The 25,471-nt window shown below is 60.2% G+C and overlaps 1 protein-coding gene across 2 annotated transcripts; it reads right to left on the bottom strand.

Moving 5' to 3' along the window:
- Positions 1–1,128: 1,128 nt before the first annotated feature.
- On the bottom strand, positions 1,129–21,749 carry SRRM3 (serine/arginine repetitive matrix 3). Of its 2 annotated transcripts, XM_086624775.1 has the most exons (15): positions 21,526–21,749; positions 18,226–18,327; positions 14,277–14,411; positions 14,043–14,123; positions 13,590–13,619; positions 13,115–13,183; positions 12,669–12,704; positions 11,843–11,893; positions 11,646–11,750; positions 11,497–11,499; positions 10,984–11,155; positions 4,927–5,255; positions 3,798–4,025; positions 3,405–3,542; positions 1,129–1,345 (listed from the first exon to the last, which is right to left on the bottom strand). In XM_086624775.1, exons 1-15 carry the CDS (start codon positions 21,747–21,749, stop codon positions 1,129–1,131), a joined length of 1,920 nt encoding a protein of 639 aa, XP_086480901.1. The 2 variants fall into 2 exon arrangements, with proteins under 2 accessions (XP_086480901.1, XP_086480902.1); XM_086624776.1 differs by lacking the exon at positions 11,497–11,499.
- Positions 21,750–25,471: the final 3,722 nt, after the last annotated feature.

Raw genomic sequence — 25,471 nt, 5'->3', positions numbered from 1 at the left:
ATCCGGGCAGCTGCTCTCCCACCCAGGGAGGCTCATCCCCATCGTCCCGCTCCAGCCGGCCGGAAAACGTGGGGCCCGTGAGGATTAAACACCAACAGCCCCAGGGGAGCCAGGACTGTCCTCAGCACCCGGGGGGGGGGGGGGGGCTTTTTTTTTTTTTTCTGGAAAATCAGCAAAGTCCTGCAAAAGTGGAGCTGCCAGCAAAGCCCAGGACCCTCTGACCTCTCTTCTTTTTCTACAATTAAGTTTAAAAAGTCACCACTCAGCCCCGGAGCAGGAGGTGGCCGGGGACGGCGAGCCCAGGGCAGGATACGATGTGCGGAAGGCGAAGGATGGCTGGATGAGGCCCTGGGGGCTGGCAAATCCCGAGCCCAGCTCTTGCCCCTGCAGCTCCCTCCTCCTGGCGGTGAGGACTCGGTCCCCCCCAAATCAGGTGAAGATGGATGGGTGCCAGGGCCAGCTCCTGAGTTGAGATGAGCCGTGTTAACCCGCAGGAGTGGCTCCCCTGGACCCCCCCAGTTGGGAAGAGACTTGTGGGCGCTGCTGACTTTTGTTCATCCATGGCTCGGTGTGTGCTTGGGTCGGGGGGGGCTCAAATCGTTTTGTGGTGCCCCCGTCCCCCAGGACACCATGGGGACACGGTGACTCCTCTGCCAAGCCTGGCCTGAAGAAGTCCCCTCCCACCCCCTCCAAGGACATACTTGTGCTAAAAAAGTCAAATCAACCCAAAAAAGCACAGAGGGGGCTCCGGGGGGGGTCCCCAGCCACCTCCACCTGCTCACCTCAAGGTCTCTGCTGAGCAATTTGTTCCCTCGCTCTGTGTTTGCACCCCCAACCCCCCACCCTGCCGCTCGCAGACAGAAGATACATCCTCCCCCTACCCCATCCCAACCCCAAAACCCCCGGGGCGGAGGGGATCGCCCCCTCCCAGGGCGATGCAAGGACCCATTTGAATTTTTGGCCCCCGCCTTCCCTCGCCACTGCATCCATCCTTAGCAGCCCCCGGCTCTTTTCCACCTCCTCGCTGGTCCCCGTCCCTCCTGGGGGTGCAGGTGGCATCAGGGCGGGGTGGGGGGGCCACAGCCAGGATGGCGGGGGGTGGGCTGCGGCCGGGTGCTGGGGAGGGGCTCAGAAGCCGGCGCTCTCCGAGCTGCTGCGGCTGTTGTAGCTGGGGCTGCGGCTGGGGCTGCGGGAGCGGCTGGGGGGGCTGCGAGTCCGGCTGCGGCTGCGGCTGGTGCTGTAGCTGTCGTAGCTGCGGCTGCGGCTGCGGCTGTAGGAGTAGGTGCTCAGTGAGCTGGAGGACGAGGGGCTGGGGCGGTAGTAGGGGATGGGACGCTTGCGAGCGCTGCGAATGGAAAAGGGAAACTGAGTCAGGCCCCCGGCAGCAGCTCGGGGAGGGCGGTCCGGCACTGGATCCCCGGCACGGCCGAGCATCCCCGTAGGGCAGCCGGGCTCAGAGGTGTCAGGACGCGGCCGGCTGGCATCATACCCCTCCCTCTCCGTCCCCTTCCTCCTCCCCAGCTCCCCCCGCTCCATCCCGGGGTGTTAGTCCTGGATTAGGCAGCGGCGAGGGCAGAAAGTGAGCAGGTTAATGTGGCTTTTGTGTTTCCCAGACACCAAAGATTGAAAGCTGCTGAAAAAGAGACGTTCGGGATTAGTGGGAGGCGAGCTGCGGCCCACTGGCGCCTGAGGATGAGGAGGGACATGGGGAGCAGGGGGGCGGTGGGGATGGGGAGACACAGGGGGGCAGCAACATCTGGAGCCAGTGCAGGAGCCGACCCCTCACCCCCTTCTACCGGCCCGGTGTTAGTGGGACCGAAGGGAGACACAGGCCCGGCCCGGAGGCAGCTGGGTGCCGAGGGCATCCTATGGTGTGAGGAGACACAGAGGGGTCAAGGAGGAAGAGGAAGACGAGGAGGAGGAGGAAGGGGGGAGGTTACCCTGGGAGCCAGGCTGGCGGCGATGCTCTCCAAGAGGGACCTTGGGATGAAATGGAAAAGGAGAAGTTGGCATCACTGAGGCAGGACCACGCGGTGCCGGAGCCCCGGGTGGCGGGGAGTGACGGGGACCAGGGACAGGGCAGAAGGGCAAGGAAAAGCCTTGGGGCTTCTGGCTGGGCTACAGGGCAGGAAAGGGGGGCTGGGAGTGTTCCCCTGGCTGCCCCCTCCCCGCAGCACCCTCTGAGCCTCATGGAAATGGCTCTGCTCCTCCTGAACCCCAAGTAGAACTGGGTCTGCCATCCCCATCCATGCCAGGGATGGTGCCAGGGATGGGGGACGGTCCCCGCAGGGACCGCAGGCTGTGTCCTCCAGCCGAGCCCTGCCACCTTCCTGGAGACATCCTGGCAAAACTCAGCTCGGGGATGGAGCGGGAGGGACGCCATATCAGCTGGTGGTACCCGGGCTGGGAAACCTTCCTCTGGGCTGGGAGCAGCTTTCCCAGCCTGTGTTCTTTACTGGGTATCCATCGGGGAGGGCTGCGGGGAGCTCCGACCCCCCTGCCTGAGTGGCATTTCTCCTGTCTGCCCTCCTTACAACTTCAGTCTGGCTCAGGCAAAATAAAAACCCTGCCACAGTGAGCCAGAGCTGATTTCTGAAAATCCAGCCCCTCTGCCCCACGGCCCGATCTCCCAGCCGATAGCAGGAGAGACAAAGGGGTCAGGAAGGAGGCAACAGAGGCAATCTCAGCTCGCCGGTCCCGCGCCAGCGCTGCATGCTAACGAGGTGCTAGATATGCACACAGCGTTTCGTCTGGCACTGAGTATCGCCTGTCCTACAGCCCGGGATCCCGAGTCAACAGGATCTCGAGGAGGAGAAGTCGGCTTTGGAGGGCAGGGGAGAGCCACGCGTGCGGCCGTATGTCTTCATGGAATATGTGGATTAAAATGAATTCCTAGTCTCATGCCTTGAAATGGGAGAAGATCAGAAGGTTGTAATATTGGAGGCAGTCTGGTTATCCATCTGTCTGGGCCAGCTGATTCGCCCAGCCAGTCATCCTCAGGTTTAGCTATTTGTCTGCAGAGTTGCTCATCTGTTTGTCCATCCATTCGTCCATCCATCTGTATGTCTGTCCACTCATCTGTCCATCCATCCACCAATCTGTCCATCTGTCCATCCACCCATCTGTCCACCTGCTCATTCATCCATCCATCCATCCATCCATCCATCCATCCACCCATCCATCCATCCACCATCAATCCACCCATCCATCCATCACCCGTCCGTCCATCCGTCCATCCATCCACCCACCCATCCATCCATCATCCATCATCTATCCACCCATCATCCATCCGTCCATCGATCCATCGATCCATCCATCCATCCTTCAGAGCTGGCTGGCAGCAGAGCTCAGCCCTGGGCCATGCCAGCAGCCGCGCAGAGGCTTTGCCGTGTGCCAGGACCCACCTCGTGATCCTCCTGGGCTCCATGAAGCTAGGGGAGTCACGTCTCCTCTTCCTGATGGGGGAGTAGCTCCTGGAGCGGCGTCGGGTGCGGGTGGGATCGGGGTCACTGTGGCGTGTTCGGGGCTCGTTGTCCTTCTCCCTACACCACAAGGAGGAGAAGGAGGAGCGTCAAGGGTGTGGGCTGGGGTCCCAGGTGGGATGCAGGGACAGTAGCTCCCCATGGAGGTGACACCCCCACCTAGAGAAGGTGCTTCCAGTGCCACCAGGGCCAGTGATGATCCGTAACCCCCTCCCTGAGCCCTGGGGCAGCCGGGACCACCCTGAGCCGTGGATGCTCTCTGAGCCCATTGCTGGTCCCCATGCCCCCCATGCCGAAGCCCCCCCGGGGGCTGACCTGCTGGCGGGCTTTTTCGGTGAGGTTGAGCGGGAGCGGCTGCGTCCCGCTCTCTTCTCCCGGGAGCGGGAGCGGGACTTGGAGAGGGAACCGCTGGAGCTCCAGGAGCTGCTGCGCTGGCCAGGGCTGGGCGACGGGCTCTTCCTCCGCTCCGAGGTGTGCCGGGAGTGCTTGGCCGATGACTCCGAGCTGCTGTTGGGCCGGCCCCGGTGGTGCCTCTCCTTCAGCCTGTAGAGGCAGACCCCAGCACCTCCTCGCATCTCGCCCGCCGTGGCTGGCAGGGCGTCCCCGCGGGAACCGCGGACTCCAGTTCCCGTGGGTGAGTACCTACGCGCCCCCAGTTTTTGGCTGGGCCACATCCCTGATTATAAAGCATGGGGCGCTCACCCGCTTGGGATCCTGTGCCCTGCGGGATGCTGTAATCCCACGCAGCCAGCCAGGTACTGCCCTTTGCGCAGGGATAGTCCCTTGTGGGGATGATCCTTCCCACAGGGCGCTGGTATTGACCCACTGTGGCTCTTCCCTATCTCTATCTCCACCCTTGTCCCCAACCCCATCCCCATCCCCGTCCCCATCCCCATCCCCATCCCCATCCCCATCCCCATCTCCATCTCCATCTCCATCTCCATCTCCATCTCCATCTCCATCTCCATCTCCACCTCCATCTCCATCCTCGTCCCCAACCCCATCCCCATCCTGGTCCTCATCCTTGCCCTCATCTCCATCCCCATCCCCATTGCCATCTCCATCTTCATCCCCATCGCCATTTCCATTCCCATCTCCATCTCCATCTCCATCTCCACCTCCATCCCCATCCTCATCCCCAACCCCATCTCCATCCTTGTTCTCATCCTTGTCCTCATCTCCATCCCCATCACCACCCCGTCTCCATCTCCATCTCCATCCCCATCACCACCCTGTCTCCATCTCCATCTCCATCGCCATCCCTGTCCTCATCGTTGTCCCCATCCCCATCTCCATCCCCGTCCCCATCCCTACCCCATCCTGGTCCCCAGAGCTTCACCCTCATGGACCCAAGGTGCCCGCATGGGACTACATCCCAAATATCAGAGACCAGCTCCTATGTCCCAGCAAGGATGGCATGATCCCATCTTGGGGACTCCCTTACTTCTTGGCGTGGGCGCCGTGGTTCCTGTCGGGGCCGGGTGGCGGATGGTAGGGGTGGGAGCCTGCCGAGCCCTCCGAGTCGCTGCTGTAGCCGGCGGGGCTGAGCGGCGGTGGTGGGGGCTCCCGGGGGGCTGGGGGCTGCCCCTTGCACTGGCCGCGGTGGCGTGGCGGCGGCGAGGTGCTGCGGGAGCGATGCCGGTGACCGTGCTTGACCCGATCCGGCGTGGGCGACCGGGGGCTGCGGGCACCGTGTCGGCCCCCCCGGTTATGGGGGGACGGCGGCTCAGTCCTGCCGTGAGCCCGTGGAGAGGGGGACGCTGAGGCTGGCCTCTGGCAAAGGTGGGGGGAGAGAGAGAGAGGGGGGGAAGGCGGAGGGGTGGGAAAGAAGAGAAGAAAGAAGGAGAAAAGGGATTTTACCGGGGGGCACCAGGCCGGGGCCGCGGTTCACAACGTCAACGCACATCGCATAAGGCAGGCTACACAGATGCTACCCTGCACCTTCCTCTCGCCCTCGACAACGTGGGTCATGCAACCTCCGCATGCAAAACGCCAAAAAAAAATTTAAATCAAAATTAAATTAAATAAAAACCCCAAAGGAAGGGATGGGATGGGATGGCATGGGATGGGATGGGATGGGATGGGAGCCAAAACAACAAAAAAATAAATCCAAGAACCCCCCTAAAGTCATTGGGGAGGGAAAGCTCGAAGGGAAAGAAACAACCCCCCCAAAAAAACCCACCTGGAGCGGGGGATAAAGCAAACCCCAATGCCTGCCCGCCCCGACCAAGAAAGGGCAAGGGAAAAGGGGGGGAGAACCCAAATGAAGGGAGGAAAATGGGGGGAAAAAAAAAGAAACGATGAGAGGAGGGAAGGTGGGGAGGTGGGGGTGAGGAAATCAGACTGAGCCGAGGGGAAGGGGTCGAACCAAAGAGGGCAGGAGGTGAGGGGGTCTGCTCACACAGAGGCATGCACGTCTAGAGAGAGAGAGATGTTCAGATACGTGTCGTTTTATCGAGAGTTCGGCTTTCGGCTTCAAACAACTCAAGAAACGAGGAGGACGGCACAGAGCGACAATGGAGGGCAAGGCGGGGGGGCAGGGGCAAAGAAGGCGAAAAGAAAGCAAAACCAAAAGAAGAAAACCATCCGAATCAAATCAAATGAAAAAAAAAAAACAAAAAAAAACCACAAATAAAACCAAACCAACAAAGTAAAACTTCACAAATGTCCTCGTCACTGAGATAAACGAATGTCTCTGCGCTCTTCCTGGGACACGCATTGTCTGCAGGGAACTGCTAAGTCCTCATCAGCACTCAACACAGACTTTGCTTTCTGCTTCCTTTTTTTTTTTTATTATTATTTTTTTCCATTATATGCTTTTTTAAAATTTTTTTTTAAGTCCCTCTTGGTTAACATCCACTTACCAAAAAGTGGCATTTCCTCCTTTAGTAGGTAAGGTATGAAGAGAAGGGAAAAGCGGGGCAATATAAGTGCATCATTAGATTCACAAAATGCAAGAGAGAAAGAAAGAGCGAGAGGAGGAGAGACAGAGACAGAGCCAGAGAGAGGAGAAATAAACCAAACCAACTCCCTTCTCCTACGGGGCTGGGGAAAACCTGGGCCACCGCCGCGGCCAAGGCCCCGTGCCGGGCTCTCGCCGAGAGCTGGGGGGGTTTTGCCGGCCCTGGGGTCCAGCACGCAGCGGCTCCCAAATATCTGAGCTCCTCCGAGCCACAGCTCCTGCCTGAGTTTTTTTTCCCCCATCTTTGCCAACACTGCTGGACCAAAAAAGATGGGTGGAAACGGCTCCTGCACAGCTGTCCCCAACCGAGCTGGCAAACCGCGGCGTGGGGGGCTTTGGGGGTCTCCTTCCCCCCGGCCGCAGCCCCGCGTGGGTCCCTGAGCATCCCTGGAGGGGTAAATCCTACGCAGGGTGGCGCTGAGCCCGCCCGAGGGGATCTAAGAGGGTTCAGGTGGACTGGGGTGCTGCCAGGGTTGCGTCACCGCGCCTGGGGCTGAGCTGGGGGCCGGTGACCCCGATTCCCCACCGGCCCCTCACCCCAAAAGCGCCCACTCGGTTCATCCCGGAGGATGAGGTTCTCGCCGCCCGCCCCGCTGCCTCCTAAATGCCGCTCTTCTCCCAAAAAGAGAAGCGGGCGACGGTGGCAGGGTGGGAGCCTGGGGGCCACCACCTGCGAGAAGGACACGAGGCCACCGTGTCCCCCCGCATCCCGAGGCGGGGGCGGTTGGCACAAGCCGCTCCACACCCCACCAGCGGCACATCCCCCCATCACCTCCCTGTCCCTACGGAGCAGCCAGCCCCTCCAGCTGCACACCAGCCCGCTGGAGCCAACCCGGGGGCATTCGGGGGGGCTCCTTTTTAACAACCCATGGCACAAGCTGCCCTGCGAGCGCTGGGGGACATGGACCCCTGCAAGGGGATGCAGCAGCCCTGGAAGGGGGGGTTCAGTGAGCCCATGCCCCAGGTAGGGAAAATAAACGCAGAGACGTAGAAGAAGAAGAGGAAGAAGAAGAGAGAAAGAGAGGGGTTTCCTCTTTCCCAGGGCAGCATTTCGGCACCGGCTGGTCACACCGTGGGCTCGGGCTGTGGACGTGGGGTTCCACCCAAACCGTGGGGTGGGATGGGGTGGAGGGGTCTCCTGCCCAGGCGCGCAGGAAGGTAACAAAAGGAAAAGCATCCCAAAGAAATCCAAATCGGCGAAGGGAAAAGGCGCTCCGCGGGCTTGCGGGGATGGGACGGCCGGGGTTGGGACGCCGTCCCCTGCCCCGCAGGGTCCGTGATGCCCCAGACCTGCCTCTCTCCATGGAGCAAGATTTCAACCTTTCCCTGTTGTAACCCCCAATATTTTCCCTGGGTTGGGGTTTTTTTATCCTCCATGGCCCGACGAGGGGCTAAACCCACATATTTCCCCAAAGTTCTCACTTCTGGCCCCATCCATCCACCCCGAACGCCCCTGTGCCCAGGACTTGCCACCGCTCCCACCCATGGGCTCTGGCCACTGCCCCTATTTCTCACTAATTATGTTCGTCTTCGTTACCCACCCCCTACGGGGGGCTCAAACGGAGCAGCCACTACTCGGCCCCTGGATGGAAACGAACATAAAAGTCGGAGGGCTGAAAGACACAGAAATGCATTCTACCGATGGCACGAGGAGACGGGGAAGAGAAAAGGAGGGAAGAAAGAAAAAATTTTACGTGGACAGGGCAAAAAAAAAAAAAAAAGTAAGAGAAGAGCATGGCTTTGCAGCTAACTGGGGAAAACCATACAAATAAATAATAAAAATCATATATAGCCACCAAAAAGAGACAAAATGAAAGAGAGACAGAGAAGAAGAGCGAGAGAAAGAGAAAGAAAGTCAGAAAGAAAGAGAAAATAACATTAAATCAAGCTACGGTGCTTTTCAACAGGCTCATCTGCAGAAGTGAACGTGCAGAGGTGGACGAAATACCTACCTTCACATTGGCAGTGACAGGAATGCGATAATAAAAAAAGAAAACAATAATCTCCACATTTGGAGGGCAGAATGGGAAAAAGACAAGGACTCTTTAGTACGGCGATCCAGACCCCTCGGCTAATCCCGTTTGCTTTGCTTAGAGATTTTTTTTTTTTTTTTAAGTTATTTTTAAAATCGGTCTTGTTAGCTTTTTTTTTTTTTTTTTTTTAATATTATTTTTCCTTTTTTTTAAATGGGAAGGCTGTGGCCGGCCATCGAGCGGGGCGGCCGCGGGGGGGGGTTGCTGGCTGGTGCTGTAACCCGGCTGCGTTTCAGTCTTAAAAAATCGCTACGTAACACGACAAAGTCCCGGATAACATGCAGGGAAGGTGATGGATGGAGGTGGGACACGGCGAGGCTTGTCGGGTTGTGTTGGCCCAAAGAAAACTGGTGAGAAAGAGGGGCTGGAGGGTGCGTGTGGGCAAGGAGGAGGAGGAGAGACCCGGGAGGAAGGCTGGGGAAGGCAGCAGGGATGGATGGAGACGGGAAAGGGTATTTAAAAGGGAAGGCAATGCTGTGCAGCACCCCGGGGCACTCCTTTCTCCTGGCAGCTCTGGGGGTGCTGGGGGGGCTCGGATCACCCGGGGGGGACGGGCTGAGTCTGGCACTTTTGGGGGGGTCCGGAGGAGCCAGAGGGGGGCCGGGTACCAAGGATGCTCAGCGTCCGCCCTGCTGGGATGCAGGATGCGGGTGCCCGGGTGTGGGATGGTCGCAGGGTGCTCGGCTTGGGAGAGGTGGGTAACCCAGCACCCAACGGCCTCATCCTGCACCCACGGAGGAAAATCACCCCACGGCAGCAGGATCCGGCCGCTCGCCGAGGCGATGGGCAGTGGCCAATTCAAGGAGGCAAAGGGCAATTCACTCCGGCTACCTTTGCGGTTGTAAGAGCTGCTCGGTTATCTTCCCTTTTAAATTCCTTCTTCAAAATATAGAGAATGGAAATACAATGTTCAGCGGTCATAAATATTTCGAAAACACATCTGCTTTGCTTTTTTTTTTTTTTTCCTTCTCCACATTAACACACACAAAAGCAAAAATTCTAGAACAACACGACGACGACAGAGGGGAGGAAAAAAGAATGAGAGGTATATATCGTTTGCATTTCTGTACATCACGAGGGAAAAAGAAAAGAAATCATGAGAAAGGAAACTAAAACAAGGAGGGGGGGAAAAAAAGCACGTTTCATTGCCCTTCCCTCCCCCTCGTCCCTGCTTCTGCTGAGCAAGAAATGGAAGTGTATATTACCGTTTGGGTTTTTTTCAAATGGGAGGCTAAAGAAAAACACAGATGGGATTAAAAAGAAAAAAAATAAAAAATAGAAACCAGAGAGAGAAAGAAGAGAGAGAGAGAGGAAAGAGAGAGAAAGTTGTCGGAGAAAAGTCCCGCTGGTGCCAGGGAGCCGAGGGAGCTCGGCGGCCTGGGCGATGTTGGGTGCTGGGGATGGTGGGCAGGGGGAGAGCGGGGCGAGCCGGGTGCCTGGGTGGGTGCTCGGCACCCGAACCCCCTCCCCACACCCCAGTCAAAACCACAGGAAAGAAGAAAGCAGAGAGGTGTCCCGAGAGGCGGGCAGGGTGCTGGGTGCTGCTGGGGGGTACTGGGTGCTGGGCTGGGGAGCTGTGGAGGGCAAAGGGGATGTGAGTAGGGGGTGGGGGGCTCCTGGCCCCATTTTCCAGGGTGCTTTCGGCTTCACAGGCGTTGGGGTGGCAGCGCTGGGTGCTGCCAGCCTGAGAGCGTCCTGCAGCACTGCACCCATGGGAATAAAGTCCCTTGGGGTGAGCTGGGACCCACGTGCCCCCCAGCAGTGGGGTCCCCCGGTGCGCTGCCTTCACTCAGCCCTGCCTCCAGCCCCCCACTAGCCAAGGGAGGCTCCTCGCCACCCCAGCACTGGTTAAACTGGGGCTGGCCCCTTGGTCCTGCTGGGTTGGGGCTTTGACCCACTCAGTGCGGGAGCAGCCCCTGGGGCTTCGCCGGGACCCCTGGGTGCTGAGGCAGAGACGGGGACGTAACCCACCACAAGCACCTCGAATTCCTAAAATCTGAGCACCCAGCACCAAACCCCCTCCAAACCCTATCCTGGCCTAACCCCAGTCCCCAGACTGGGTGCTGGGGTCCTGAGCGCTGGCACCTCGGTGCTGGGGAGGATTGGGGCTGGCAGGGAAACAAGAATTTTCCAGCTTTACCCTTTTCTTGGCTGTCTGGGCTCAATCCACTCCCAGGGAGGTGCTGAGCCTGGCAGTGACCCATCGTCCCTGAGGGGTGACATCCGCAGAGCAATGTGTGGCTTTGGGTGGGGGGATGACCTGTCAGCCCCGATACCCGCCCCAAGGTGATGGGCTGGCTCCCCCAGGGAGACCCTGCACCCAATGGAAGACTGATGGGTGCTGGAGGGGTGCAGCCTGCACCCCGTATCCCCGCCATGTGCCCCGACTGGGCGAGAGGGGAGCCGAACCAGTGGGGAAGGAGGGGAGTGGACAGCCAAGGTGGGGGGGTCCTGCAAAGGGAGGAGGGGAGGGAAGCGAACAGTGATCCAAGAAAAGCCTACGTACATCCGAGGGCTCCGGGAGCGGGGCGCCGTGGCTGTGGCGGCCGTTCTGGGCGCTGCCCTTGTGCCCGTTCTGGTGCGGCGAGGCCGAGCGGCAGGGCGAGGGGGACGACGGGCTGCGGCTGGAGCAGGCGCTGCTGCCCTTGGGGCCATCCTGCCGGCGCTTGGGGCTCAGCCTGCGGGGACCGCACCGTGAGCCGTCGGCATCCCCCCTGCCCCGAGAGCCCAGCATGGCATCGCCCCAGCCCCGAGCCTGGCATGGCATCGCCCGGTGCCCAGCTCCAGCAGGGCTGCTGGCCACAAGCCCGGGCTGAGATGGTGGGGCAGGTTTTGCCAATGCAAGAAACGGGGTGAAAATTGGCATTTTGTGCTTTCTCTACTTCAAAATTAAAACTGTGTCTGGGCACCGTGTTCCCAAAGCCCCAGGGGTGCTGCAGCACCGTCCCACATCCCTCTGTCACCTGCCTCCCCACCCCGCATCCCCCAAGGGTCTTCATCACGGGGACACCTCTGCCACCTGCTTCTCCACTCTCCATCCCCTCAAGGGTCTCCATCTCAGGGACCATCTCTACCTCCTGCCTCTCTGCCTCTACCCCGCAAGGGTCCCCACCATGGAGGCTGGGGGCACTGCTGGTGGTGGGGGCAGGGGTCTGGGGCTGCTCCTACCTGCCCGGGGATTTGGAGCCGCTGCCATCGGAGGAGAGCGAGACGCTGCGGGAGCTGCAGGAGCTGCGCCGGTGCGAGCGCCAGGCCGGGGACTCGCTGCGGGACCTGCGGACAGGGCGGCCAGGGGCCGAGGGGCAGGTTGAGCCACTCTGGGGGGGGCACACTGCCCCGCTCCCCCCACCATCCCGGCCCCTCACCTTTTGCGCTCTTTGTTTTTCTCTTTCCGTTTGCTCTTGGGGCTTCGGGACCTGTGGGAAGAGCCAAAAACTGCAGAGACAGGAGTGGGGGCAGCAGCCAGGGGGTTTCCTTGGCACCCCCCAGAGCCACCGAGGCTGCGGGAGGAGCGATGGGGAGGACGTGCCTGGAGCTGGCCTCCACTGAGCTTCAAACCGCAGCGGGGGTCCCAGCCGGCTTTGGGGGGCCCGTGGGGGCCACCCGCCCGTTGGCGAGGCTGGGCAGGAAGGGGGGGCAGCAGAAAGAGGGCAACCAGCTCTGCCCAGCATCCAGAGCGCCCGGGTCTGTTGTCATCCCTCTGCTCACCTTGCCCTGCGTCAGCCTCCTCTGAGCCCCTCTGCCCACCTGGGCACCCTTTGCCTGTTTTTTACTTCTTTCACCCTAGAATAGCGGTGCCTGCAGAGGGCATCCACAGAGCAGGGCACAGCCAGGGCGTGCCCTGGCCGTGGCTGTCCAGTGTCACCCCTTCTCCCCCAGGAGACATTCGGGGCTATGTGGGACCCTGCAGGTGCCAAGAGTGGCCCCATGCCACCTCCAATGGTGAGGGATGCCCTGGCCGTGGGGCAATGAGGACACTCACCAGGCAAGGGACAGACAGGCGGATGGAGCCCACGCTCACATCCACCGTGCCCGATGGGTCTATCCCCTGCCTGGTGGCACAGGGTCTGTCTCCATGGGTGGAGGGGATGGGGACAGCAGGAGTGTAGGGGACCAGGGGAGCCCAGATCAGGGAAGCTGGCAGCCAGTGCTGGTGGCAGTGGGGTGGCTCCTGGCAGCCGACACTCTCACCTGTGTCTTCGCTTCTTCCGTGACCCGGACTCAGACCTGAGGGATGAAGAGGAGGCAGAGATGAAGGAGACAAGCTGAGCTGGCCAGCAGGGAGCGAAGGTTGGGCAGCCCCAAGGGATGAGACAAGGGCAAAGGGGTGGCCCTGAGATGGGTTGCTGGATGGGGTAGGCGACAGGTGCGGTGAGGAGGTGATGGCCCCATGAGGAGCCATCAGCATCCGTTCCTATCCATGCCTCCATCCTGCCCCAGCCCAAGGGCCTGGGCAGCTGCCAGCCAGCCCCGCTGTCCCAGTCAGCCCCACTGTTCCCAACCAGCCCCACTGTTCCCAACCAGCCCCACTGTCCCCAGCCAGCCCTGCTGTCCCCAGTCAGCCCCACTGTTCCCAACCAGCCCCGCTGTCCCCAGCCAGCCCCACTGTTCCCAGCCAGCCTCACTGTCCATCCTACCTGTCACGTCTGTGTTTCTTTCCAGTCTTCTTCTTCTTCTCCTTGCGGATGGGTGAAGAGCTGTCGCAGCTGCGGGGGGAAGTGGGTGCCTTTGAGAGGGGAGCAAGGGACCTCCCAGCCCCATCCCTGTGGCCCAAGGGAGCCCTGTCTCACCAGCCCCGGCACCCCCCTTCCCTTAGACCACCCATGGGATGCATGAACAGCGCACAGAAGTTATTTCCTGGGGGATTTGGGGTGGGGAATAGAAAGGGGCTTGTAGCAGAAGGGCTGTGGCTGCCTTCAGTGCCAGAACACCCAAATCCCGCTGTGTCCCATTGCCACCTCGTGGGCTCCGCAGCCTCCAGCAGGAGATGGGGTGGCCAGTTCCCACTGGGATTTTGGAGAGGGACGGTGGGTGGCAGAGGTCATCCCATGCCCGGTGGCCTTGCATGCCCAGCAGGGACCCCACAGCCCACCCAGTCCGAGGGGCACTTACCTGCGCTCTGAGCCGGGTTTCCTCTTTTTGCTGCCATGGGGGAGGCAGAGAAGAAAAGGACGTTAGGGACAGTGTCCTGCCCAGCCTGCCAGCACTAACTGGGGAGGGGACCAGCAGATGGACGGAGCCAGACCCTTCAGGGAGCCAGATCCTGCCCGGTGCTGTGCCCTGCAGCAGCTGGCTCCTTCCCAGCACGGTCGGGACAAGGTCCCGCTAATGTGCGCAGCTGGGTGGGCTGGCGGTGTGTCCCGTGGCGCTGTGTGTGTGCACACACGCGTGCGTGTTGCACCATCGGTGCACACAGATGCACTGCACCTCTTGAGGACGCGCGTTCGGAGTGCACTGCCCCCAAAGTGGGGGGACTTGCCCCACTAGAGCCTGAGGAAGGGGTGAGCTGCGAGGAGAGCTGCCCTCCCAGGATCGGGGACAGCACAGGGACAGCTGGGGACTCACCGGCTCCGGCGGTGACCCGATTTCTTTTTCTTTTTCTTCTTGGGTGGAGGAGAGGTGGAGCTGCTTGAGCGTCTTTTCAGCCTGGGAGAAGGCAGACAGGGTCGGGGGGAGCAGAGACAGCCACCCGGGGGGCTCCTGGCCCCTTTGTCCCCCACTGGGGATGCAGCAGGCAGGGAGATGTCCCACCCCGTGCACACCCACTCCCCAAAACCCCTGCTGTGGTTCCAGCCAGACCTGTACTCGTGGTGGCTGCTGTCCTCGCGGTAGCACTCGGCCGAGCAGTCGCACTGCAGCAGGCAGCCCTCACCGTAGTCGGAGTACTCCACCACGTACTCCTCCCCGTCCGGCCCATGGTGGTTCTCTATCACGCTGCCGAAGGAGGAAGCTCAGGATTAATTCAGGGCTCCCTGTTCCCCATCACCGGAGTGGCTGGGGGGAAGCCTGGGGCAGCCCCAGTGCGGCTGCAGGACCTGGGGGGTGTTCCCTCCACTGCAGCATGCCCAGGGGACCTTGGTCACATCACTTGAGGTCCACATGCGGCAAAGCCCCGCAGTGGGGGTCTTCCCAGGGTCTTCCTGGAGCTCCTGTCCCTGCAGTGAATCTCTGCCAGGCTGGCACAGGGACAGCCCTGGCCTCAGGCCACCATCTGCCCCCGGGTTCCAGCCCCAGCATCCTTTGGAGCCCCTTTTGGCATTGCCCAAGGGCCGGGGCTGAGCAAGGGGCTGGGGTCAGCTCAGGTAGGCAGTGGGGCTGGATTAGGGCGATAGGAGCTGGCAGGAGGCTCGGGGGATTCAGGGATTATCTGCCCGCCGGCAGGAGCTGCCTGGGATGATCCAGGCTTTGAGGCTGGCGCCTCAGCGTGCTGCCGGCTCGGCACCGGAGCTTCGGGCAGGTGATGGGTGATGCCTCGCCTGGGGAGCTGAGATGGTGTGGGGGGACATCGGGCCTGGAGCCAGCAAGGTCTCCTCTCCCTCCTGAGTAACTTCGTCAGCATTAATTTTTCCCGCTGCCATGGAAACCGGCGAGAGGTTGCCACTGACTACCGGGGCTGCGGGCAGGGCTTGGCAGAGGCGGTTGGACTGGGCAGGCAGGAGGGACCCAGGAGTCCCCCACCTCCCTAGTTCCCCTCTGCCATCAGCCCCAGGAGCAGCACCAAACCCCCTGGGCGCCTCTTGTTTGTTCTTGGGGGATGTAGGACATGTCATCCTGGGAGGAAAACGGTCCATCCAGGTGATCTGGATGGAACCGTAGCAGATGGGGCCTTGTTTGGAGGGTGCCTGGCACCACACCAGCCCGGGCACTTGCTTCCCAAGGGAGATTTGCCTTCTGAAACCCGATGTGGGCTCCTCTGCCCTTCCCAGCCCAGAGGTGTGTGGCAGGGGATGCTGGTGGAGCAGCGCAGCCTCTGCGGCACCGGGCCCTTGGCCACCCTGCCAGCGCCTCTGGCCGAGCGCAGGGATGCTCCCAGCCCCAGATGGCAGAGCTGAGAGCCCCACGTGTTGGCATCCCTGGCCACAGGCAGGCCCTGGGCTGTTTAACCCAATTAAAAACAGGTTGGGCCAAAACTACAAGTGAGGCATCCTCCTCCTGACCACGGACGATCGCTCAAGCGGGTCTCAGGCTCCCTTCCGCGCTGCAGCCGCGGCTTTCTGGGGCCGCGCCAAGTGACTCCTGCCTTGGCCGTGCCAAAGGCAGGAACGGCCTTTCAACCACCCACCCAACCGTGGCAAGGGGGAGAAAAGAGGAAGGGAGAGGAGCGAGCAGGGATAATTCCCTGTTGGACTCCGCTCCGTGAGCAGGCAGTGCTCCACGCCAGAGCCGGCTGCCAGAGTCCCCCCCATTAGCCACGCTCAGTGGCTCAAGACGGGCTTGTGCTGCCCCAATTATCCCTCCCCGCCGGGCACACGCTCAGGTTTGTTTTCAATGCCACCAGCCTGTCCGTCAAGCAGTTACTCCTTGGGGACCGGGCTGTATTGCCGGGCTGTGCACGTACGGAGACGGGAGCTGGAAGACTGCAGAGAGCAAGCCAGGGACTCAGGTGGTCACGGCTCTGCTCGGTGCCTCAGTTTCCCCTGGGGAGTTTTGCAGATGATGCTGAGCTTTCGCATCTGCTTTGAAACAAGAGCAGCTGGTTCAGACTCGATAGACCTGGCAGCCAAAGCCCGCACTGTGAAAGTCCAGAGAGATGCTGGCGCAGGACCAGCTGTGAGATGTTTTGCTGAGTGCTCTCCCAGCCACCGCAAGGGCTGGGGCTCTTTATTTAAAGTTTATTCAATGCCCTTGTGCAGCCTCTTCAACCAACACAGACCTTTTGCACCCAGGACATCGTTTGGCAGGGACTTCGGCAGCTCAGGTCCTGCTGCATGAGGAACCATCTCCTTTGGCCATGGCTCTTACCAGCCTCCTCCAAGCACCTCTGGATTTGCTCTCCTCCGAGCAACCCTTTGCTATGAGGCTGCTCCTTCCAGCTCAGCACTATTATTTATAGCCCCTGGGCTAATCTTTATCAACTACCCTTTGTATTGCTGAAGCGAGCCCACAAAGGTGGCAGCTAGGGCTGCTCGGGTAACCTTAACACACCTTCGGCTTCCCTAGGTGCTTGTTCGAGCACCAGTGCTAACAAGCCTGGGAAGATGCCCTGAAGAAGACTCATGCCCCTGTGGGCAAAGGCCACTTGTTAACACCTCACCTTGATGCTGGGTGACCTGGGCAGGTTGTTTTTTTTTCCCCATGCCTTGATTTTTCCCACCTGGAGAGGACTCTGGATGCTTCGGGCCGCCCCAGGGCCATGTGCCCCATCCCGGGCTGGGCACAGCTCAGCCACGTCCCTCCCTGACCCCTGTGCTGGCAGAGCAGTGGAAGGAAGGCTCTCCCCGCCACCACGGCTTCCCTGCCTCCTCCCTCACCCTGATTTCCTGACCCTAATGAAGCATTAATATTCAGTGAACCTGCAGCATCTATTCCTGTCCCCAGTGACCTGGTTTCCAGGCTGATGGATGGTGTGCGCCAGGCCAGCCACGCTGCCTGGGCCATTAAGCATCGCGCAAATAAATCATCATCGAGCCAGGCGGACCCTTGCAAGGCTGGGGACATGAGGAGCAAGTGGAATGTCCCCAGCAGAAGCTGGGCTGCTTTGGACACCAAACCTGAGCCCCAAGCTGCCCCAGGGCAGAAGCAGCCCCCAGGGACCAGGCAGCGTGAGGAGGGATTAGGAGGCAGAGGCACAAGACAGGAGCTCTTTGGAGAAGCTTCTTCTGTGGGGCTCCTCAAGGTCACACCAGCCTGACGGAGACACGGGCTCAGGGTCTAGCCAGGTGAGAAGCAGGCTCGAGCCCTGCCTATCCAGCCTGGGCCCCTTGCAACAGACATTATTATTACTATTATTAATGATTATTATTGCTAACACTGATATTACTGGGGTTACAGAGCAGCAGCCAACCTGTCGAACCATCGCCAGCCAAGCTGAGTCATCCCAGCTTCGCACCTGGAGACAGGACAACTATTCTGCATTACAGAGTTCAGAGCAAGGACTGGAAATCGGTGCCCTTGCCCGGACAGGAGCAGAAGCTGTGATTTCAGCCCCAGAGGGAGCAGAAAAGGTGATCCAGAGCAGCAGGAGCGAGCAGAGATGAGGCACAGCAAACCCACAGCTTCGTCTCTGCCACTGGCTGGTGGGGTGAGCCAAGCAACGAGACCTTCTGCGCTTCGGTTTCATCATCTGTGACAGCAGCACTGCAATGCTGGCCTCTGTACAGCATGCTAAGGTCTCCAAAAGACCAGTGCAGGATAACCTCTAATCTCTCCAAAGGTAGGATCCTGCCCCAGAAAGGCAAACCCTGCCTCCAGCCAACCAACCAGTCAACCTACCATCCAGTCAACCAGCCTACCAATCAATCATCCAACCATCCAACCAACCATCCAACCATCCAACTGTCTAACCAACCATCCAACCAACCAACCAACCAACCAATCATCCAACTAACCACCCATCCCTCCCTCCACCCATCTCTACATGCCCTCTCTATGTCCATCCACCTATCCGACATCCCTGTATGCCCTCGCCATATCAATTCATCCATCCACCCACTCGACCATCAATACTCAGGAGTGATCTGGGATGTGCCTCTCTGGGATGAGGGACAGACAGGACACAGACGGGCCGACTCGGAGCTGCCTCACTTACATTTGGCGCCCATGCTGGTCCTCCCTGGTGAGCACGCCTTCCTTCTCCATAAGCATTTGCCGAAAGGTTCCCACTTTCTGCCGGATCTCCTCTTCGGAGTACCTGGATGTGCAAAGATGCAGTCAGAGCTGCTGTGGCCATAGTGTGGGCTCCCCAGGGACCTGATGAGGAACCTCCATACCTTCGGGAGTGACATGTGGCCCGAGGGGCCTGTCAGAAGGAGAGGTGACATGGTAACAGTCATGAGGGCCTGGAGGAGAGCAGATCCCTCCACTTGGTCCCCTGCCACCACCCTCCATGCCCTCCTCTCTCCTGCCTGTCACTCCCAGCAGTGCTTGGCAGAGGAAAGGATATTAGGAAAGGGTAAAAAAAGAAGATGACCATAAAGTTGCCATTCCTCCACACTGCCCCTGGTTTTGGGGCACATCCCTGCCAAGCCCCCCCAGCAGTGCCAGCATTGCAGCCGGGGATGCCAGGGTTCATGCCTGGCACCTCCATCCCATCGTCAGCCTCTCTCGCTTGTCCCCGCGCTGCGCCAGGGCCCTGGCAGCCGAGCCAGCTCTGCGCTAACGCCGAGCGCTGACTCAGGCCACTGCAGGGTTATTAACGAGAGACACTAATCACTTTGTCCCTGGCATCTGAGAACAGCCGCGGCAAACCACGGCGCTTCAGCTGTCCCCGAGGTGTCCCCTGGGAGGGATGGGTGACAGCCCTGGGCAGGCAGTGCTGTGCCGCATCCTGCAACTGCACAAGGGCACCCGAGCATCCCTCTCAACCAAAAACATCCCAACGGAGGGATGTGGTGAAAGGATCCGTGGTGCTTTCGGCACTGTCCCTGGGGACAGGGCAAAGGGAGAGGCACCCCATGTCACCACCACGCTGCCACTCCTGGGGGGAAGAGGTTGGGCTCTGTGTGCATTCCTGTCCTCACCCACACGACTACAGGGGCTGCTCGCAGCCCATCCTCGCTGTCATGTCCCATCAGCATCGCAGCTAATGAGCCCAGAAAACTGGGTGTCACAGCCTGGCCGAGCCCTGCGGAACCCAAGGCTGGCACCTTGCAGAGCCCGTGCTGGGGACGTGATGCCTCTCGCAGTGCTGCGGGTGCCCCTGGGTGCCCTGGGTGCAGAGGGGCACACAGCAGCACCCACATCCCCTGCAGTGCCCATGAAGATGAATGGCGAGGAGAGAGGAATTAATATTAACGAGCTCATTTGCACCAAAAGGTTTCATTAATTCCCAGCTGGCCAGGACCCCGCGCAGAAGGAGGGCTGCTAACTGGGTACACAGGCAGCCTGGCTGCTTCCCCTCGCCTTGCACCCTGTCTGGGCATGGGGGGGTCCCAAAAACAGGGCAGCGCCCCCAAATGCTGCTCTGCACCGTACCCTGGCTGGCAGTGCAGCCCGCTGGGCAGAGCGTGGCCACCCCGCAAGGTCAGAGCTGCCAGCTCCGGCCAGCCCCTGGCATCCCCGGCCAGCGGCAGCAGGAAGATGTCCGCCCAAGAAGATGAGCGTTTGCTGCAGCACATTACGGACGTGGCTGATGCTCTCGGAGAGGGGACGCAAGGCCAAACAGGAGGTGACAGATGGGCCACCGCGGCTGGGCTGTTAGCAAATCTGCGGGGGGCAAGGCCGAGGCGAGGAACCCCCCCTGCACCCAGCGATCCTGTGATGGAGGCAGGAGCGCCCCACCAGCCTCCTGCCAGCCCCAGCGCTGCTTACAACCCTGTGGGAGGGAGGTTGGTTTTGCATTTAACACGTCGAATGGGTTTGGGAAGGAAAGAAAAATTGCTGACACTTCTTTTCCGGAGAAGAAATCCAGCCTGCAGGCAGGGAATAACGGCGCAGGCAGCCTGGAGCGAGCGGCAGCCGGATACAGCGCAGGCAGGAGGAGCCATCCACGTTTAAGGAAACAAGGGAGCACTTAAATCCCCGCAAAACCTCCTTTGCCATCCCACCCATCATCCCAGGGGTTTGCCCTTGGCGATAACCCCTCCGAGGCCGTGGCCAGGATGCAGCCCCTGGCCCAGGCACAAACCTCAGGGGTGCAAAGTGTTCCCCGTGTAACCCCCCTGGAGAGCCCCTGTGCGACGGGGAGGAGCAGGCAGAGGATTAAGCAGGTTGACCAAGATTATTACTGTAATTATATTATCATTTTGGTGTATCACCGTCATCACCGTTATTAATAGCCTTAATAACAGCAAAGGCAATTACAGCAATCCCAACAATACCGGTTGCAATATTGCTATTACCCCTCGCAGTAATGATACTACCAGGAGTAAGATCCCTAGTAGGGCACAGGAACCTGACAGGAGGCTCTGGGCTCCCCAAGGCGCCAGGTCAGCCTTATTTATTTCCATAACGACGAATTAGACACAATCATTATTCCAGTCTGTGTGAGACAATTTAATTCTAGGTCACGCTCGCGCTCTTAATGAAAGCCCTGGCGAAGCCTTCCCTCAATCCATTTTCCTTCTCCCCAGCTGATACCAGTCCCCATCTACCCACGTGCGCTGAAGAATTTGCTCCATCCCACAGGTTTTAGCGAGCTGTCAGGGGGATCAGGCTGTTCGGCTGGTGCCGGAGCTACGGGGCAGCTGGCAGCATGGCCATGGGTCCGGTGGGGATGGGGTCTCCTCACTGCCCCCCCCAGCCCCTCCTGCCCACTCAGGCACGGATGCTCTCCAGCCCCTTGGGTTTTCCCTTGGCCCTTTGCTTCCCCAGGGGAAAGCAAAGGCTGAGGAGCAGCTCATGGTGCCCAGCCAGGGGCACGGCAGGATGGGAGGGATCCTCACACCCCAAAACCAGAGGGAGAGAAGGAAGGCAGGACAAACTGAAGCACCAAAACAACCTCACCTGGGTCTAAACCCCAGCTCTCCATCACCCTCCCAACAGGAGAGACAGAGACAGACCACCTCCCACCCCAGGTGAGTAGGGCACAGGCTGGGTGGCACCAACAACTTGCACAACCGTTTGCAACTGACTTCTCCCTCCTGCCTCAGCTTTCCCGGCATGACGAGCTGGGAGCCCAGATTTCCAAGCAGAGGGGCCAGAGCGAGCCTCCAACACGTGCACGGATGCACTCCTGGGTCTGTGTTTCTTGGAGGCATTTAGCTTCACAAACCAACCCACCAGTCCACCCCAAAGCTGTCTGACTCACCCCAAAGTGGATTTACTTCCAACCGGGGACATTTGCCACATCAAGGTATTTTTTTAGAGAGGCAAAAGGGGGAGAACAAGGTGCAAGTGAGTCAAAAGGATCCCGAGCCATGGGGTCCATCCCTGATCCCCCACCACTCACCCCTGCTCCTCCATCATCTCCTGCAGCTCCATGCACTTCAGCTCCACCCGCCGCTTGCGCTCATGGTCCAGGATTTCCCGGTGAGCCTTCTTCACCAGGCTGGGCTCCACCATCCGCACCTCCTCCTCGCCCTTGTGCCACGTACCCGAGGCGCCAGGCTGCGAGAAGCCGTTGGAGGCTTCCTGGGGCGAAGGCACATCGGCCCCGTTGTTGTACAGAGCCATGCTGGCGCGGGCGGCCTCACCGCTGGCAGTGCCTGGGAGGGAGAGAAAGAGTCGGGGGTCACTCCCTGCCCTGGTTCCCCTCTCTCTCCACGACAGCGAGGGGACCTTGCCAGAACCTGAAGGCAAATTCGTCTCAAAAGAGATGTGGGCACAGCAGGTCGGCGGGGACAGCACCCAGCACCCTTCCTGCTCCTTGCCTCAGTTTCCCCATCTGCAAAGTATGGGGCTATTCCCATCACCACAGTGCAAGGGCTGGTTCATGGAAAAGAGAGGGGGATGTTCTGTGCCAGCCTTGTACTGGGGAAAGCCAGGTAAAGCACGGGTGTGTGGTGCCCGGAGACATGGGACGGCGGGCAGGGGTCCCTCTGAGCCCCACGGCCCCCGCTGTCAGGTGGCGCGGGTGCAGAGCAGGGATGGGCATCCACCCTCACGGCCTCTGGGGCACCCCTGGGTGCTGTCCCCAGTCAACACGGGGATGGACCCAAGACCTCGGACACCCCCACGCATCCCCCAGTCGCACTGGCTGGCGAGGAGGCAGCCATGGGGCATCCTGATGCCTGAGCTGGCCAGCAAACATCCACCGGTGCCCTCTGGCAATGGCCTGGTCCCCTCCAGCAACAGCCTGGTACCCTCCAGCAATGGCTCGGTGCCAGCTGCAAGTGGGCATGACGGTCCCCACCAGCTGCTGCCTGCCTGCCTTCCCCCTGCTCTTTCACCTTCACGTGTCCCTGCCTCCTTCCGCCACCACCACAGTCAACGTGTCCTCACTTGGCTCCAAAAATAACCCCTTGGAAGAGGACAACCGTTCCCAAGCGGCACTGCCACGCTGAGACTGCCTGATGCTCCCCGAGGGGAGGAGACGCTCCCAAATCTCCTGGATCAACCAGACAGACACAACCCGTGCAACGGGCGCGCGGCTGAGCACCTGTTCCTTGGTCTCCCCATCCTGCCATGCTCCAGCTCCCCTGCCCAAAGCACCGGCCCTCTCCCCAGCATGGGATGCTCCGGGTAGAGACCCACTGCCTGAATTACCAGTGACAGCCAGGCTGCGGAGACATCGCCTGGGCTTTACTGGGGGCTGCCACAGACGCTTCTCCGGCAGGGTCCTACACAAAGAGAACCGATCAGGGTGAGGGTGGAGCACCCTGCCTCGCTCTCCAAGCTGGCTTTGGGTTCCGAGACGAAGCTTTTGTCAGCAGCCACTTCCCTGGGGGGTTTCCATGCCAGGGACCCTGCCAGAGAGGCTCTTTCAAGGACAGGTGCTGCCTGCACGTCGTTGCCTAAGTGGGAAGCAGCCGACCCTCGCCCACAGTGCCCGCGGTGTCTGACACATGTGCCTGAGGAGGACGGGGCCGAACGCTGGCCTGGTGAAGGAGGGACCCCTCAGCTGAGCATGGACATGAAGTCAGGACAGACGGACCACAGTCTGCACCATTTTGAGCCCAGGGAGGGCTCACTGCTCCCACTGTGCCATTCCAGCGGGATGCCAGGCGGTTCAGAGCTTTCCATGGCCGTGCCAGGTGGGACAGAGCTGGGGTAGGAACGCAGACCACCTGCAAGAGGCTTCGAGGACGTTTCTCTGCTGTTTGAGGAGAGAAAAAGCCCCAGAGCCCTCCCCGGGGTGGCAGGGGTGGGAAGGGAAGGCATCTCCCACCCCGCGGCATCCCCAAGAGACATCCCCGGCTTTCCCGCTGCCACCGGCTGCCCTACGCACTCATTTATCTCCTGACGAGCCCGCCCAGGGAGGACGAGAGCTGACTGCCTAATTACGAAGCTTTTTTTTCTTTTTTTCCCCTTTTTTTCCCCATTATTACCGTGCAGAGAGGAGCCAGCAGCCTTTATTTCCGCAGAGGCACGGAGCAGCAGGCAGCGGGAGATGCTGCCAGCAGAGCAGGAGCCGGCTGGGGCTGTGCACCCCCGGCTGCTCAGCCCTGTTAGAGCAATCGGAGTGTTCCTCGGTCCTCCCTTGCCTGCACCCACATTTCCAGCCCCGTGACGCCCCGAAGCAAGGAGCTGCCCTGCTCAGCCCTCCCAACCCCCAACCCCAGCCCCCTCCATATCCCAGAGTGGCCTTGGGCCAGAGATGGGAGAGACACGGCAGAAAAATTCAGATTCAGGGCTCCTCTTCCTCTTTCTCCTATCGGGGCATGAAGCCAAAAACCGGGAAGGAAATTTGGGAATAGGGGAAGCTCCCCACTGGGAAACCTTCACCGAGGGGCTCAAGGAAGGAGAGGGGGAAGGAGAAGATGCTTTCCACAGCATCTTCAGCTTGCTTTTCCCCAGTGGGAATTAATTTTATCCTGAGCCCAGCAGTGGGTAAATTCATCGCTCCGAAACCTTGGGAGTGTGTGGGATATACAGCCAGGCAGGTAGCTGGGGGAGTGTGTGAGATAAACTGGCAGCTGGATGGGTACCTGCGGGAAAGGGCTGCATGGCAGGGGAGGCACGCAGATCCCGCTGGGAACCGCTCCCCGGCTCCACAAAAAGGATGAGGTTGGAGATATCCCCCTTGCACCTGGGGCCAGGCAGGTGGAGCCGGCCCAGGGATGGACACTGCCCTGCGTCCCGGTGTCCCCTCGCCCGTGAGCAATACCCGCCGCGAGAGCCGACCCCAGCCACCCTGCCTCGGCCACAGCGCGGGCAGGAAAACAAAGGAGGAGAAAAACCACCCGCAACGCCCCTCCGGCCGCCGGTGGCAAAGCCGGGCCATGGGGAAAAGCCCTGGGTGGAAAACGGAGCCAGTCCTACATCACTGGGGACAACAGGGCCAAGGCACGGGGGCAGAAGGAGCCCATGTCCCCCAGGCTGGGTCTGTGCCCACAGGAGACCCGCGGTGACAGCCCTGCACCCACGAGGGACAGCTCGGGGACACAGCGTGGCTGTCACCACCACAACCTCCATCCGTTGGCGACCACATGGGCATTTCCCGGCTCTGCCAGCTTGCGCCGGCACCAGCCCCAGCAGCGAAGGCAGCACGGCCCTGCCCGAATGGCAGCGGCTTCCCGCCTGGCTCAGCACTACCCCCGATATTACAGATGACAGCTCAATGTTTCATTATCTGCAGTAATTAGCCACAAGTCATCAGTAATTAGCCACAGCCCGGCCAAGACGGAGAGGAGACATCTTGGGTGAGCACTGCACCATGTCCCCGCAGGATGCGGCCAGGGACAGTCGCTGGCATCCGTCCCCACCACCCAAATCCCATCAGTGCCACCCAGGAGGGCTCAAACCCGCCGGCACCATGGGGAAACTCCCAAGCAAATCCCTCTCTTCCCATTTTGCCGAGCCGTTCACCCACGTGTTTTGGGATCCTGAGCTTCCCTGCTGGCACTCCACGTGTCACCCTGGGGCTTGGGGAGGTCAAAACAGCTTTTCAGCTCGCAGGCACTTTCTGCTGCCTAGATTAGAGCTTTTGGAAATGTTCAGAGCTGCCCTATCATCCATCCTCATCCTCCATCCCCATCTTCATTCTCATCCCCATCCTCCATATCCATCCTTCAAACGTATCCCTACCCTTCATTCTCTATCTCCAACCTCCATCCTCATCCTCCATCCTCATTCCCATCCTCCATCTCCATCCTCTTCCCCGTTCTCATTCTTCATCTTCATTCCCATCCTCCATCCTCTACTCCACCTTTCATCTCCACCTTCCATCCTCCATCTCCATCTCCATCTCCATTCTCCATCCTCCATCCTCCATCCTCTACTCCACCTTTCATCTC

The sequence above is a fragment of the Tauraco erythrolophus genome, chromosome 21 (genome assembly GCF_009769465.1).
Source record: "Tauraco erythrolophus isolate bTauEry1 chromosome 21, bTauEry1.pri, whole genome shotgun sequence".
In the NCBI taxonomy this organism is placed as follows: domain Eukaryota; kingdom Metazoa; phylum Chordata; class Aves; order Musophagiformes; family Musophagidae; genus Tauraco; species Tauraco erythrolophus.
Note: the sequence above shows the minus strand (reverse complement) of the source record. Positions and strands in the feature narration are given on the sequence as shown.